Here is a 16,593-nt window from a genome sequence, read left to right as displayed (position 1 = left end):
CACAGAGCTTTCAGCAAGAAGAGATAAATTTCCAGAATAAATTCCAGCCACGTAGGCCCAGTCTGTTTCAGTTTTAAAGCCCTGCTGGTAGTGATGTGTGGGAGCTGTAGCTATAAAGCCAGGGAGAGAAGAAGAGTTTATTTGTATTATTTCTGGCACCTTGGTAGAGAGAAAACCCCAGTTCTGAGTTCGTGGGGCTTGGCACAACGTTTGTCTGGAGCAGGAAACTGCCGGATGAGCTCTGCCTTCGTGCATGGCTGGAAGGCAGAGGGAAAAAAAGGGAATTATCTGCCCTGACTGCTGTAACTGGAAGAGGAAAGTGCCGGATTTGTGGGGGTGTGTGGGATGCAGATGGCCCCAGAGGAGAAATATCTTGTTATTAATAACCCCCGGAATTGTGATAGCAATTTCCCACCTGTGTGGAAACGCCGCTGCCGCCGTGGTTTTTATCTCAGTGCTGTGGCAGGAGCACAGCTGGGAGCTGGGGGCTCCCTGCTCAGGCAGCTGCTGGGGGTTCCTATTTACTGCAGAGAGCAGGGCAGGATTTGGGGTGTTGAGCCCTGATCATAAATTGGCTCAGGGTGTGGTATTTTCTGAGACCCCTGACACAGGCAGGAATGATGAATCTGACTCCATGTTCTCAGAAGGTTAATTTATTATTTTATGATCTATATTATATTAAAGAATACTAAACTATACTAAAGAATACAGAAAGGATACAGACAGAATGCTAAAAAGATAATAATGAAAACTCATTACTCTTTCCAGAGCCCTGACACAGCTTGGCACTGGTTGGCCAAGGAGTGAAAACAATTCACATGAAACCAATGGAACAATCACCTGTTGGATAAACAATGTCCAAACACATTCCAGAGCAGCAAAACACAGGAGAAGCAAATGAGATAATATTGTTTTCATTTTTCTCTGAGGCTTCTCAGCTTCCCAGGAGAAGAATCCTGGGCAAAGGGATTTTTCAGAAAATATGAATGTGACAGCAGGGCTTTGGTGCTGTGCTCCTGGGGGTGTTTGCTGCCCCTAACCTGGCAAGGGTCACTGTGGCCTGGGAGCTGCTGTGTGCTGCTGCTTCTTCAGAGCATCACTGAAGGGTTTGGATGGGAAGGGATTTTAAAATTCTTCTTCCAGCTGCCCTCAGGGGTGCCTTCTACTAGCCCAGGGTGCTCTGTGCTCCATCCAGCCTGGCCTTGGACACTGCCAGGGATGGGCAGCCACAGCTTCTCTGGGTACTCTCTGCTAGGGCTGCCCACACTCACAGGGAAGAATTTCTTCCAAATATCCAATCTAAACCTGTCCTCTTTCAATTTAAAGCTATTCCACCTTGTCCTGTTTCTTTTTTTTTCCCCAAAAATCCTTTTTTTTTTTTCTTCCCCTATTTATTACTATATTTTTTTGCTTTACTGAGGTAAAAATATAAATAAGCCCAGAAGTGACCCCTGGATGCACTCCCCAGCTCTAACATTAGTGTGTTAGTCTTCTATGTTTAATTTTAGAAAAAACTAAGTAGTTTTGGAAGGATTTTTATTTTTACGGGATTTTCTTGGTCACAAAGAGATGCTGTGCCATAGCTCATGTTTGACTGGAATGTTTAGCACCTGTACATTTTTTATGTTTAATTTGTGGAGTTACAGTAGTATGGTGACAAATTCTGTATCTGAAGTGTTTCCCAGTAAGATAAAAAGCACCCAGCACAAAACACTGCTGTTTTCAGCCTAATGCCAGCACTAACAACCCAGACTTCAATTCCATCCCTCTCTCCCTCTGCCTTTTTCTTCTAATCCAGACTTCACTTCCATTCCTCTTTCCCTTTGCCTTTTCCTCTAATCCAGACTTCACTTCCATTCCTCTTTCCCTTTGCCTTTTTCCTCTAGTCCAGACTTGATTTCCATCCCTCTCGCCCTCTGCCTTTTTCCTTTAGTCCAAACTAAAATGTTGCAGACTAACTCTTGAGTCAAGGGCAAAATTCAGCCCAGCCTCCTGCCTGAGTGACGCTCCTGTCACTAAAGCCAGTCCCCAGACATGTCCCAGCCACACAGGAGGCAGGAGAAGACTCTGTGTCCTCCAGCCCCGGGCAGGTGGAGCACAGGTGATGCTCTCCAGGAGCAGGGAGGATGCTCCTGCCTCACGTCCCAACAGCTGTGACTGCATCCCCAAGGGTAATGGGTACAGGTTTTACAGATTTTCACAGCATTTGAGGCTTGTGTGGCATTCCAAGTGCAGCTCTAGGGTCCTGGGAGGAGAGGGAAGAGAGCAACAGGTCCTGTGGCAGGTGAGGCTGAGGGGCTGGAGTGCACATTGGTACAGTACTTGTGGGTTTTACTCTCTTAGCACCTGGGCATCTGCTTAATAGTGTTCCTTCAGCTCTTAAAAGCTGTGTTATCAAGGCCTCCATTTCCTCTGAGCAGGATTTTATGAACAGAGGTGACCTTTGCACGCCCCCCACATTAAAAGCACCTCTTGTCTCAGCCACAGGTGCCTTTATCCTGTGTGAGCAGAGATGAACAAAGCAGATGGTGTTTGGATCTGGATTAAATTAGAGTTCTGCTTGCAGCTGGCTTAGCAAACAAATAACTTTCTTCTGGGTAGCACAACCCAGATCTCCAAGCTCTCACTGCAAACTGAAGTGTCCTTTGCAGCCTGCCCCTCTCTGCTGCTGGCTTTCTGTGTAACACCTGTCCTAACACAGCTAATGCTTTGTGATGATGGATCTGCAATTATGAGGCTGTGCAAACAGCTAAAACAATTGCATCACCCTCCCTGTGGCTGCTCTGGGCTGATTTGTGGAGCTGCTGATAGCACCAGGCACGATCTGTGCAGAGGAAGGGTCAGGTCCATGAAGTGCAGGGCACCTGCAGCTTCCATCTGTGTCTGAGTGGACCAGGGGAGATATTTATGGGGGGAAATGTGGAGATTTTGCCTTTTGCAGCAGCGGCAAGCTGCCCACATGGAGCAGAACGTGCTGGTGGTGTCTCCTCTCACTGCTGGTCAGCGTGGGGGATGAACTGCAGGGATGAACTGCAGAAAGCTTTAGCAGCAGAGTAGCAGCAGCAGACACCTCCTCCCTTCCTCCCCCCGGCCTCCCAGGCTGGGTGCCAGCAGCTGGACTCTGCTGTATCATTTCAGGACATGCTGGATGCATCCCTGCATCCCACAGCTGAGCAGGGTGACCACTGAACTATTTAAAGTCGCTCCAACGCCGACACTCGGGTGTGTAATGCTAATTCTGCTGATGCTGGGAAAGTGCTGGGGCAGGGGATGGGCTTAGGACTGAGGGGAATTTATCACTTTTGGGTGTGTGTCCCTCAAACGTGCACCAAAGGGGATAAGAATAGAGAAAATCAGCACTGAAGGAGCTTCCCGTGGTGCTGCATGCTTGGCTCTGCAAAATTAAAGTTGTTGCTGTGACACTGAGCTGGGAATTCAACAGATTTGTTGGCTCTGTGTGACCTTGAGCAAGTCATAGACTCACAGACTGGTTTGTGCTGAAGGGACCTTAAATAATTTTGGGCAGGGGCACCTTCCACTAGCCCGGGCTGCTCATCAGGATCAAGTTCTTCTCCTCCTCTGTTGATAAGCCCAAGTGTTGTCTGATCCATCCTAGGAGCAGCGGAAAAGGCAAAACTTCTCCTTGCAGTATTTGTGCTATTAGGTGCTCAACTTGGTCACATTTAGACAGACTTTTAGCCAGGCCACAAGAGAAGGAGCATTCTGATTTTTCCTCCCTGCTCCAAAGGGTGCCACCTTTTCTGCAAGGCAGCAGGAAAATTTAGCCGAGGTCAAATATAGAAAAAAAAAAAAAAAAAGTTAAAATCAGTGACTTGCAAAAACTTTTCCCCTAATTTAGTTCTCAGCATTGCCCAAGTCATTCTGAATGCAACTTTCCACAGAGCTGGTAGCCCGAGGCAGACACCGAGCTCAGGAAATTGTCCCCTGAGTGGTTCAGGTCTGTCAAAGTAATGAGGACCTTAAAAGTGAGCCTTGGCACAGAACATGTCAGACAACCTGAGCTGTAGGTGTTGCTGCTAATGCTCACTGGAATTATGCATGCACACAGTGCCCTGCACGGGAATGGCATCATTTTTGTGCAAAAAGAAATGTGTCTGTCCAGGATGGAGCTGTGTATGTCCCTGCAAACACACTGTGTGTGTGTGTGTGTACAGCAGCTCCTTTCTGATCTGCTTGTTAACAAACAGAGCATGTGATGATCTCCTCACCCACACGAGCACTATTCTGTCTCCTGCCTGCCTCTGATCCTGGCCATAGGTGTCCTGGCCAGCTCAGCAGCAGCTCAGGACTCTCAGGCATGATTTGGGATCCTTATCCTGCAGCAACAGCCGGGCTGGGCTCTAAGAATAACTTCCCATTGGCCTTTGGATGTGTTGGCAGTAGCTGGGCTTGTCACAAAGTCACTGGGAGAGAAAATTAACAGCAAATTAAAAATACTTTCCCCACGTTTTTATTTCTGCAAGGGGGAGTTGAGTTTTGCTGCTGATCCTCTGCTTTTGTGGTCCTCCTGTGTCACCTGTAAATTGGGACATCACGGCACAGTGGTGGGATAGATGTCAGACTGCTTTTTATTTTTTCTTTTCCCTTGAAATGCTCCCAAAGCTGCAGCTTATCAGGGCTTGTGTCCACAGTGCCTCATTACAGCTCTCAGCACACAGAGTCCTTCCCCAGTGCTGCTGCTGGGCTGGAAATTGGGTCTCAGCTGGAAGTCTCTGCTTGGGAAAACGTGGGGCTCTCCATCAGTCCTGCCCCTGCGCCTGCCTTTTGGCTCAGGAGCAGCTCAGCTGCCCTTCAGCCTGCTCCAAACATCCAAGTCAAGTGGGGACAGAAGTTTTTTTTTAGCCAGAATGCTCTGAGGGGATGTGTCTGAAGAGGGCAGATCTTGTTTGGTCTGATCTTGGGTGTTTCTTCTCAGGGAGCATCTTGCTCCAGATGCAGCAGCTGTGCCCCGGTTCATTTTGAGCATCACAAAAAGAACTGCTATGCCAGAATGGTTAAAGATGATCAACAATTGTAATGCAGTTTTTATGGGATTTGTAAGGAAAAACCAAACAAAGCATGCAGGAGATCAGCATTAGTTTAAAAAATGTCTATTTGGTGCTGTATTATTTGTGAAGGAGAGGTCGTGCTCTGTAGCAATCTCATATCTGCAGAAGATGCCTGGAATTTGGGACTGGTGAGCTTTGGGGCAGAAGTATGGACTTTTTATCCTTCTGACACCCCTTCAAGTGCTCTTTCCAAGCCCTTGGAGGCAGCAGGAATAGACTACTTCAGCTAACACGTGCAAGTTTTGAACGACCAGATTGGGACCTAATTGCCTTGGGTGTTAGAGGAAGATGAAAAAAGATTCAGCTGACCTCATCTGACCTGCTGGAGGGCTGAAAGACACGGAGCAGTTGGTGGAAGACCTGCCATGCAGAAGGCAGAGTGATAAAATAAACAGCACATGTCTGCCCAGCAGGTTCAGGGTGCCTAAAAACCCACCCAGAAGCATTTAGGAATTTGGTCAGAGTTAGGAAGTGCAGAGCAAATAAAACAAGGAGGTATCTAAAAGTTTAATTTTCAGAATCTCCAGTCAATATCAAAATTCTGCTAATGGCTGCAGTGAAGTGCAGCTTTTTTTTTAGGGTTGGGAGAGGAAATGCCAGTCAGCACTGCTGCTTCCCAGGGGCGTGTTGGACTGGAGATCTGGCTGGGATTTGGGATGGCCCAGCCACCCCTGTTTTGTGGGGCTGCCTCATCTGCTCCCTTTAGCCACTCACACGAGAAGCTGAGGATGAAGAATTTGCTGTGTCAGATCTTTTCCCTGGCCCCATCCCGAGCTGGTGGCTGCTGCTCCAAAAGGGGCTGGATACCTGCCATAAATGAAAGCAGGGAATTTTATGCTGAGTAAAGCATAAAGAGAGACTCTGTTCTCGCCTCTGCTGCAAGCCCTGCACCACTGAAGAGAAATTATCACACCTCTGACTCTTCCCTGCCAGCAACACAGAGCTGCTAACAGCATTTTCTTGATGTTCCCTCTCCTGCTGCGTGTCCAGCCCATTTCCTGCAAGGTTTGGTGCAGTTGCAGCATTGATGGTGCTTCCCTGGGGGACCCTGGCTCTTCAGGAGCACACAGCTGTGCCCTGCATTAACCACACTGGCCTGGCCACTTGTAAACTCTTCATTTGGGAGGAGCTGCCACTCGCTGTGAGCCAGCAAGTGCTGGTCACTGCTGACTGGTGCCCATCTGGTGTGCAGAGTGCCTGATCTGTGCAGCAAATCCACTGCTCTGCATCCCTCTGAAGCCTGATTTCCAAACCTTATTCCCCATCTCTGTAGAAACCCAGAGCACCAGGAATATTTCTCTGTCTGCTCTGGGGTGCCCTGACTCCCAGGGGAGCTCTGACTTTGACCCTCATTCATGGAGAAAGTTTCCCAGACTTCAAGATAGACCAGAACCCACAAAAGTGTGAAATAGATTCTAGAAAGTGTAGGTGTATCACTTGCTGAGAAATTTAGGTTTTGGGATTTTTAGTGTGTTGTGGATGGAAGCAGGATGGAGGGCACAGGGTGTTGTCCTGGGTTTCTTCTTCCTGCTTCTTCTTCCTTCTTCTTCATGGGTTTGGGTGGCATTTTGTAATTGGGCAGAAAAGTCCAAATTGTGGTTCTTTGGGATTGGTTACTGTGTTAAAAGGGAAAATAATCCAGGTGTCAGTTCTTAATTGGATAGTTTAGTCTTAACAGACCTTGTAACAAGAGATTGTTGGCCATTTTGTGCCTTGCTGCCAAACTCATGGCTGTGAGACTGTTTCACTGATAAGAAACAATAAACACCTGAGTCTGAACATGAACAATTGTCTCAAGTGCCTTCAGTCCAGACCCAGAGAAACCAACAACTGGGACCCCCACACATCCCCATCCAGGCAACCTGTTCTATGGAAGGTGTCCCTGCCCATGGCAGAGGTCTGGAACAAGGTGGTCTTTTAGGTCCCTTCCAACCCAAAATGTTGAGTTTTTATCTACTTTTTTTTGCCAGGGTTGGGATTAAATGTGAGATGGTATTTCTTGTTGGGACTCAGATGTTTATTAGTTCTTATCTATGTCACAGTCTGAAAAACTGAGTTTTACAGCACTTCAATAACAAACTAAAAATGGAGCCTCATCTCTCTCCCTCTACAAGGTCTTTTAAGGATAAACTGTCCAATTAAGAAATGACACCTAAATTATTTTCACTTTTAACCCAATACCCAACCACCCGTGCCCACAATGTGGGACTTTTTTATCCAATGACACAAAACCACCCAAAGCCATGGAGAAGAAGGTGAAGAAGAAGGAGCAGCCACTGCCCCAAACCTCCATCTTGCTTTGTGTATATTACTGTATTCTAAACCCTTAAACTCTGAGTTTCCCACCTGTGATATCACACACTTCTATTCAAACTGCACACCCACAATCCCAGTTCTGTCATTCCATTTTGGAAGCTTCTCCATGGCCTCAGGTCAATGTAGAGTTCTCCTGGGGGTCAGAGCCTGGCAGCACAGAAAGTATGGAATTCTCAGCAGCCAGGGTTCCAACACCAAACCATTCTGGGATTCCCTGCTCCTGCTATCATCTCGGATTTTCCCAGTCCTGTTGCTTTTACTTTTTCCCTCAGACCACTCTGCTCCAGCTGTGTTTTGAATATACAGCAAAATCTCAGGCTTTGAAGGCTGGGGATTCTCTGCTGGCTTCTTTGCCAGTGTTTTCCCCAGTTCCAAATTTAGATCTCAGTGCTCCCACAGCCAGCTGATCAAGGTTTTGGTTTTTCCCCTTGTTTTATCTCACAGAGATCTGCAGAGTGAAGCAGGCAGTGGCCACAAGGTCCCTGTGAATGCAGAGTGGCTCTCCCTGCCAGTCTCGCAGGAGGCAGCTGAAGAGCGGTGAGATTTGGCTCCTGGGGGATACACACACTGCTAATTGTCAGGCTTCAGCCTGACACAGGGGACTTGTGTCTCACAGATCTTCCCAAAACTGCCAGGCAGGGGGAAAACATCCACCCACTGGCATCCAGAGCAACACAAACTCTGCTGAAACAGCTCCAGCCAACGAGGAAACAAAACAGCTGCCTGCAGCTGGTGGGGAAAGCCAGGTCACAGACCCTTCCTGGCTGTGCTGACGTTCCCACCTGAACCAGACCCAGCAAATTCTGATTTATTTTGGGTTTTTTCAGAGCTCCCAAAGCCTCCAAGGGAATGTGTGAGCATAAGCTGAGCTTCTGAGGAAGGAAATGCCATTTTCCTCAAGGCTGTCCTAAAATGCTGGAATGGATACACGAGCTGGGGAGACCTGCTGGGATGAAACCCAGTTCATTTTCTTTTCAATATTCATCAGTCCTTTAGGGGCAGAGGCTGTGTTTATTCCTCTTTGTGTCTAGAGCTCATCAGGGTCTCCTTTCCAGTGAATTGCTGTCCTGGCTTCTGCAGGAATGAAGTTAATTTTCTTCCTGGGATGGTGTGGTTTGGATTTGGTGTGAGAATTGTGGTGATAACACACTGATGGTTTTAGTTGCTGTTAAATAGGGTTTAAACGAACTCCAGGACTTTTCAGCTTCTCGTGGCCTGACAGGGAGAAGGCTGGAGGTGCACCAGGAATTGGGAAAGCACACAGCTGACCCTGAATATTAGGAATATTCCATAAAATGTTAATTTTTTTGGCCAACCTGGCACTGCCAACCCCGTGAGAGCTGCACCTCGGTGAAATACAGCAGAGAAACTCTTAGTGCTGGGGAGAACAGAGGCCAGCACTGTGTCATGGCTTTGCTGGGGACAGGAATGGGACAGAAATCAGCCTGACACTCTGACTATTGGCAATATTTCCCTTTTCTCAGTGCCCTGGACTATTGTATTTGTGGGGTTCCCAGACAAAGGCAGGAATTATGAATTTGATTTTATGTTCTCAGAAGGCTAATTTCTTATTTTAAGATATTATATTAAAGACTATTAAACTAAACTATAAGAATACAGAAAGGATACTTACAGAAGGCCAAAAAGATAACAATGAAAAACTTGTGACTCTCTCCAGAGTCCCAACACAGCTTGGCACTGACTGGCCAATAAGTCAAAATAATTCACAGCAGAAACCAATGAAACAATCACCTGTGGGTAAACAATCTCCAAACACATTCCAAAGCAGCAGAACACAGGAGAAGCAAATGAGATAATATTGTTTTCCTTTTTCTCTGAGGCTTCTCAGCTTCCCAGGAAAAGAATCCTGGGCAAAGAGGATTTTTCAGAGACTGTGACTGTGACACTGGACCTCTATGATCTCACACCCACAAGGTGGGATCAGCCAAGCTGGGCACTGCTGTGACATGGTTTGCTTGAAATCAGTGACCTTGGGTGCTCTTGCTACACCAGTTTGTTTGTTGGAGGGTTTACATTTCCCCATTACTGTGATAAGGAGTAATTTTCATGGATTTGTCCTCAGGACGCTTTCAGCAGGCTGGGAATTACTGTTACCTGTGTCATGTCACTGGAAGGTTGGGTCCCTTCCAGTTCAGGGTGTTCCATAACACCCAGCCCTGGGGACTCACATCCCTGTCTGCTCCAGAAAAGAGAGTTTAACTCCGGTCTTTGGATTTGTAGGTTATTTCCATGACCTCAAAACTCCATTCTCTTTTCTGTGACGCTGAATATTTGTGTTCTTTCATTCCAGTCTCTGTAGCAAATTCCTGGAGGAGCTGAGGAATCATTACAAACCCCTCTGCTCTCCCAAGCACACAGGAACACAGCTCTGACCTGCTTTTGCTGGTAGAAAACCAAATTTGAAATGCAGGCAGAAACAACATCCACATGCAGTTTTATCACATGGGAAGAGCTGGGAAAAAAGGGAAGAAAGTCCCACTCATGGCATGTGTTAATCCCATCATTTAATACTCTTCTGGCACAGACACAGGTAACAAGGTGATGGGCAGCATCTGAGAGCCTGAGAAGAATAATCTGTGTGATGAGGGAAGGCTGTGTTGTCCCTCTGCATTTTAATTCTCTTGCAAACAAACCACTCCTGAAATAAATCCCTTTATTTGGGACATGCTGCAGCTCGTGCAGGGATCTGTTCTTTTTGGTGAGCTCCAAAGTAAAGCTGCTGTGCTGTGGGGTGTCCCCAAAGTGAGACTTGCCTTCAGCTTGGGCAGGTTGTAAGTTCAGGGAGAAAGGATTTAGCCAAAGTTAGAATCCAGTCTTTGTTGGGGAAGCTGTTGACAATGTCCCTATATGGGTTTTTCTTGCCATGTTGGCTCCCAAAGAAAAAGCTTCTATTCACGGTAATCAGGGTTTATTAAAGGAAACCGTGAACAAAGTCTTTAGATGAGATTAAAGGGATTGTGTAGCTGCACTTGGTGCTGAATTGCTCCGTGCTGGCTCTGGTGCTGGGCGTCTGCCTCGTCAGCATCTCCTGCATCCCGGCCACCAGCAGCCTGAGTGCAGGAAAAGCAAACACAGCAGCGTGCTGCCTGATTAGCTGGGCTTCATTAGCCGGGCTTCATTAGCCACCCTGGCACTGCCCAGGAGCCCTGGGTGCTCCTGCCTTCCTCCCAGCCAGGTGGGCAACTCACCCCGTCAGGGGTGCTGACAGGCCCTGTCCATGAGGATGAGCTGAGTTCCCCCTCCCTCCCAGAGCTGTTTTTCAGCTCATTTTGGTTGTATTCAAGGCTTTAACATGTATTTTTTGCTCCGAGCTGGACCCAGAGTGGGATTGCCTCTATGGCTTTCTGTATCCAGGCTCCTCCTGCTGACTTTGTGGCGTCCCTGCTGTCACACGTGGCCGTGGCAGGGGACCTGGTGACGTGGCTCTGTCTGACACCTCTGATGGCAGGAGGGCTGTGTGTGTGTCTCTGAGGGAAATGCTGTGGTAATCACATGTCCTCTGAGCAGAGAGAGAGACGCAGCTCTCCCAGGATTTTCCTGGGAAGCTGTGAGAAGCTGTGGGAAACTTGGAGAGAAGAACTCAAACATTTATTATCTCTCTTTCTGTAACCATTGTTTAGAGACATGCTTCTCTAGACTGTGCTACTCATAGTTCACCAAGAGTACGAGAGAAGATTCCTAAAGGTCAATCAGGTCTTGGGTCCACCACTGTTTCTGCAAGAACTGTAGATTTCTAATATTAAGGTGTCTTTTCATGCCTTCTGAGGATGGAGTCTCTGTATCACCTTTGGCTGTCCCTGACACCCCTTTGGTGATAAAATGCTGTTGTCTCATGCTCATCCAGTGACCTGCTCCTTTCAGGAGCTGTCACTGGAGTGGGGTGGATTTGTCCCAGACTCCAGTTTAGGGACATGACCATGGATTTTGTGAAATTGTCAATCAAAACCCAGCTCTCTCTTTCCCCTCTCTCTGTACACTTCCTCCTGAGTCCTTCCCTCTCTCTCAGCTGACAGATCAGTCCTTTGTGTCTTCTTTATTCCTGATTTATTCCTACTTCCTCAGGCATAAATCCTTGACTTTGTCCCCTTGAATGCTGCTGCATTTTGAGGATGTATTCATCATTCCCTAAATTTCCCATCTAATAATCAGAGTTAAAAGACATGTGGATGTTTCTTCCTCTGAGACTCCTTCACACCCAAGCTGTTTTTGCCCAGAATCCCATGTATTTACCACAGAGTTTCATGTTCTGGAGTCTTGGGATTGTGTCCTGGAGATCCCTGAGCAGAACTAAACTGAAACCTTTAACTCAGTGGTCTCAAACCTTTGCTGGAAATGCTTAATAACAGCAAAAAAAGAGTAACCAGACTGTGGGGTAGCACCATCACTTGCTGTTCTCCAGGAGCAAACCAGTATTTAAACCAAACTCCAGGACTTCAAAGCATCTCCTGGGGAATGTGTTATTTGCAAGCCATAAAGCTGTGATTCCACAGGCAGGACAGTGGTGTGAAACCTCTGAAACAGCTGTCTGAAACAGCTGGATTTGCTCTGTGACCTTCCCAGGGACCTTGGGTGTGCTGATGGAGAGGCTGCTGTGGCAGGAGCCACGTTGAGGGGTGACCTGGAGCCCTGTGTGGTGCTCATGGCATCCCTGCTGGCCACATCCCCAGTGGAGAAGGCAGTTTGGGCTTATTTTGGAAAAAGCCAGCTCAGAGCCCAAGTCCAGCCCTTGCTGGCTGTGGCCTTTTGTTTATTTGCTTTGTTTTTAGAATATAATTACTCTCTTGTAGTCTCTGCATGTCCATGGCACTGTATTATTGCCTTCCCAGCTGCTGTGATTCCTGCCATCCAGACACAGGGAAAAAAAAACCCCATCCACAACCCCCTTCTCCTTGGTGCATCCTCTGAGGGCTTGTACAAACCCTGCTCTATTCTGCAGCTAAACATCCAGGCCTCCTTGCCCCTGACCTCTGCTGTTATTTATTAATTAAGCCAAATTATAAATTATAGCCCTCCGAGGCTCCAGGACTGATTTGGGCTCCAGGACAGAGGGTACAGCAGGAGCAGATGGGAGAGGAGAGAGTGCCAGCAGCAAGCAGAGAGAAAATCCTGCTCCTAGGGTCACTCAGATGGCTGCTGGAAGATGGCAAAATAGCCCCAGGCTCTCCCTGCTTTGTCCCAAAAAGCTGCTCCTGTGCATTCCTGGTGCTCTCAGGCTGCTGGTGCTCCTTCCTCTGCAGGTGAACTTCCTCCCCCATGAGGTTCAGTGTTTTGGAAAGCACCCTTGCCTGCTGTAAAGCCTTCCTGGGGTTTCTCACTGGAGTCTCTCTGGTTTCCAGATGAAATTTGCTGTCTTTGCCTGGAGGGATCACAGAATGGTTTGGGCTGGAAGGGATCTAGCAAGGTTCTCCTCATCATTCCTTTCCTCTGTGAGTGATAATCTGACCTCAAATCAATCCTCACCTGCATGGGCCTCGAAGAATTTATGCCTGGAGCCTGTCTCTTCTCATTTTGTGTTGGCTGTGTGTTTTAATGGGCAGATTTTATCCCATTTTTGCAGGTGCTGTGATGAATTTTGGACAGAGGGGCTGCTCAGTATCAGCCTTGGGATTGCAGCAGTTCCCATTTCCCTGCCCTGCAGCTCTGCTGACTCTGCAGAGCAAAATACAGTAAAATAGAGGGGTAAAGCAGATACCTTTTTAGTACTTGAAAAGAATAATTCCTCCCTAGATCTGCCTAGCTCCTGATCAAACCAGTGCCTGTTAGAAACGTGGATCATAACTCATCAGTGACGGGAGCCGGTGCTCAGGGTCACCACGTGATGCTTCTGAACACAGGGCTCAAAGAGGGACAGCTTCCCTCTTCTGCTCTCTCAAGGATGGGCCCTTTTGAAAGAGGAATGGTTGTGTGGGGACAGCTCATCCCACCACTGCTCTATCCATCATAATAAAGGTTATTAACAGCCTACGTGACCAGCCTGCCTATCCCTGCAGAGACAGTCCTGCAAACTCTGCACTATAAGCTCGCTTTTATTAAATATTTGCTTGACCAGAGAGGCAAAGCAGAACAGGGTAAACATGACTAAAGTAAATGTGGGCTGACCTTTGTCCATCATCCATGCAACGCCTGTGGCTGCTGCGGCAGGGAGGGCAGCGGGAGGTGAAGGTGATCCTACAGCAGCTTTTGGGAATTCCGGCTGCTCTGCCAGGATTTTGAAATATTTGGGGTGGCATTAAAAGTGGTGGCTGCTCTACAAGCCCAGACTTACCCTTTCCACTATCAGATCTAATCAGCCTACGGGTCAAAAGAATGTGGGATTTATTCTCCCTATTATTTTTCGAAGTAAATTTTTCAGTTTCACCGGCGTTAGCAGAGCTGCAGAGATATGAAAAAGCTGCACATCCAGGCCTGTGTCACTGTCACATCTTCCTCCCTGCTGGGATCTGCACACAGGGATTTTTTCCTTGCTTCCTACTTGTGCAAGCCTGGCTGTCACCACTGATTACACCCCTGATTTCAGCAAATTCACTCTGTGACAGAGGGGCTGGGACACTGCGGGAGTGGAGCTGTGTTTGGCTCGTGCCCTTTTAAAAATCAAGAGCAGCTTTGTGAAGTTCTGATCTGGATGACAGAGGAATGAAGGGCCTGGCCACCAGGTTTGTGTGGTCAGCACTCAGTGAGGAGCTTGGCTTGTGAGGCCTGAGCTGGTAGAACTCCATGTCCCACATGCTCTGTGGGGCCATGAAGGGGTAAAGCTGTTCTTAGCACAGAAGCAACCAAAAAAGTGAAGGAAAATGGAGGAGATGGATGTGCTGAGCAGGAAGGGGTGTTTCCATGGGGCTTGGTGATGTGCCCACCAAATGTATGAACCCCATACTGCTCCCATCACCATGGCCAAAACCTGGGAGACTTTCAGGGACTGAGTGGTGCAAGGGAAACCTCTTTCCTCTCTTTGGAAAGTACCAGCCTGGTCCTTGGGTCATTGTTTCTCCTACTTCACGGTGCTTTAGGCTTTATCACTGCTGGTAGATAAGCAACCTCTTGTTCCTCAGTGAGCTGAGATCCCCAGGAGAGCTGGATCTCTTTTAGATGATGTTCCCTTGGCTGTGAAGTGGGTGGAGAGTGGTCTGTGGTGAGAGCCCAGGGGAGAGAGGACACCCGGTGCTCCTTTTGCTCCCAGCCCTTTGCAGAGGTGGCAGTGACAGCTGGCACACCACAACCCCTGGGTCTGTACTGCAGGCTGGGCTGGTGTGAGGCAGCTTTGATGGGGAAGCCACAGAGCTCCTGCTCAAACAGAACTGTTCTGGGCTGGGATCTCCCTGAAATGATGTTAATGTCACACCAGAGCTGGCTCCTTCCTGGCAAACTTCAGGGGCTGCGGGAGAGCTCAGCATCCATCTGGCTCTATCCCTGCAGGCAGATCCCTGACCTTCTCTAGGCTTCAGTGCCTTGTCCAGAAGAGCAGGATAATAATCCTTCTCCAGTTCTGGCGTCTCAGATAGCAAATCCACAGTTGGGCTGGTGCTGGCAGTGCAAACAGCAACGCTGGGTGATGTTTTTACCATTACCCTGCTGCACTTGCAGTCAATATTTATGCTGCACCGTGGGGCACGTGGGTGTGTAATGGAGAGGGAAAGGGTGCTGATTTATTACTCTGCTGTGTGATTTCTGCTTTTTCTCCCAGCATCTTTTCTGTCAGGAGGGCTCCCTTTGTGCTGGTTTTAAGTAGAGAGCTCAGAGTGGAGAAAGGGAGGATTAGCAATTAAATACGCTCTGATGATGGCATGGTTGTGAAGGAGGGAGGAGGAAGGAATACTCCATAGTAATGTACTTTTGTTTTCTTTTTTCTCTGCTTGTAGGGCAGAATCTGCCAGGGAATTGGCGTTTTGAGGAGTTTTACAGCTTCTAATCCTTGTTGCCTTGGGAATACAAACCTCTCTAATCATGTCGCCGGCCATGTGGAAATGGACTTGCCTGGTTTCTCACCTCCTGCTGTCCACCACAGTGTCACCTCTGGGCAGACAGCAGCCACCCCATCCAAAGAGACCCTTCATCACCTTCACCGGAGAGCAAGCAGAGGGAAACTTCAACCACTTGGTGGTGGACGAAAGGACTGGGCACATTTACCTGGGGGCTGTCAACAGGATCTACAAACTCTCCAGTGACCTGAAGGTCCTGGTGACCCACGAGACTGGTCCTGATGATGACAATCCCAAGTGTTATCCTCCCAGGATAGTCCAAACCTGCAATGAACCCCTGACGCCCACCAACAACATCAACAAAATGCTCCTCATAGACTACAAGGAGAATCGGTTGATAGCTTGTGGGAGTCTGTACCAGGGCATCTGCAAGCTCCTGAGGCTGGACGACCTCTTCAAGCTGGGAGAGCCCTTCCACAAGAAGGAGCATTACCTCTCTGGGGTGAACGAGAGTGGCTCTGTTTTTGGAGTCATTGTTTCTTACAGCAACATGGATGACAAGCTGTTCATCGCCACGGCCGTGGATGGCAAACCGGAGTATTTCCCCACCATCTCCAGCAGAAAGCTCACCAAGAACTCCGAGGCTGATGGGATGTTTGCATATGTCTTTCACGACGAGTTTGTGGCCTCTATGATCAAGATCCCCTCAGACACCTTCACCATCATCCCCGACTTTGATATCTACTACATCTACGGCTTCAGCAGCGGGAACTTTGTCTACTTCCTGACTCTGCAGCCTGAGATGATCTCCCCACCTGGCTCCACCACAAAGGAGCAGGTTTATACCTCCAAGCTGGTGAGGCTTTGCAAGGAGGACACGGCCTTTAACTCCTACGTGGAGGTGCCCATTGGCTGTGAGAAGAACGGGGTGGAATATCGATTGCTGCAGGCTGCCTACTTGTCAAAGGCTGGGGCCATCCTGGCCAGGTCTCTGGGAGTTGGCCCTGAGGATGATATCCTCTTCACAGTCTTCTCCAAGGGGCAGAAAAGGAAGATGAAGTCCTTGGATGAGTCTGCTCTTTGCATCTTTGTCCTGAAAAACATCAACGACCGCATCAAGGACAGGCTTCAGTCCTGCTACAGGGGAGAGGGGACGTTAGACCTGGCCTGGCTCAAGGTCAAGGACATTCCCTGTAGCAGCGCGGTAAGTGGAGCCCCTGAGCACCCCACCTTGCCCTCCTCAGCCGTCAACAGGTCTTGTCCTCAGATAA

At 48.3% G+C, this 16,593-nt stretch overlaps 1 protein-coding gene across 1 annotated transcript in view; it reads left to right on the top strand.

Moving 5' to 3' along the window:
- PLXNA4 (plexin A4) overlaps positions 1-16,593 on the top strand; it is a 443,098-nt gene that overhangs the window by 13,416 nt on the left and 413,089 nt on the right. The window contains exon 2 of the mRNA XM_041477472.1: positions 15,263-16,526. Coding sequence (XP_041333406.1) covers positions 15,348-16,526 — 1,179 coding nt within the window. The 5' untranslated portion in view covers positions 15,263-15,347. The remainder of the gene's footprint in view (positions 1-15,262; positions 16,527-16,593) is intronic.

The sequence above is a fragment of the Pyrgilauda ruficollis genome, unplaced genomic scaffold, assembly GCF_017590135.1.
Source record: "Pyrgilauda ruficollis isolate IOZ18807 unplaced genomic scaffold, ASM1759013v1 scaffold111, whole genome shotgun sequence".
In the NCBI taxonomy this organism is placed as follows: Eukaryota; Metazoa; Chordata; class Aves; order Passeriformes; family Passeridae; genus Pyrgilauda; species Pyrgilauda ruficollis.
Note: the sequence above shows the minus strand (reverse complement) of the source record. Positions and strands in the feature narration are given on the sequence as shown.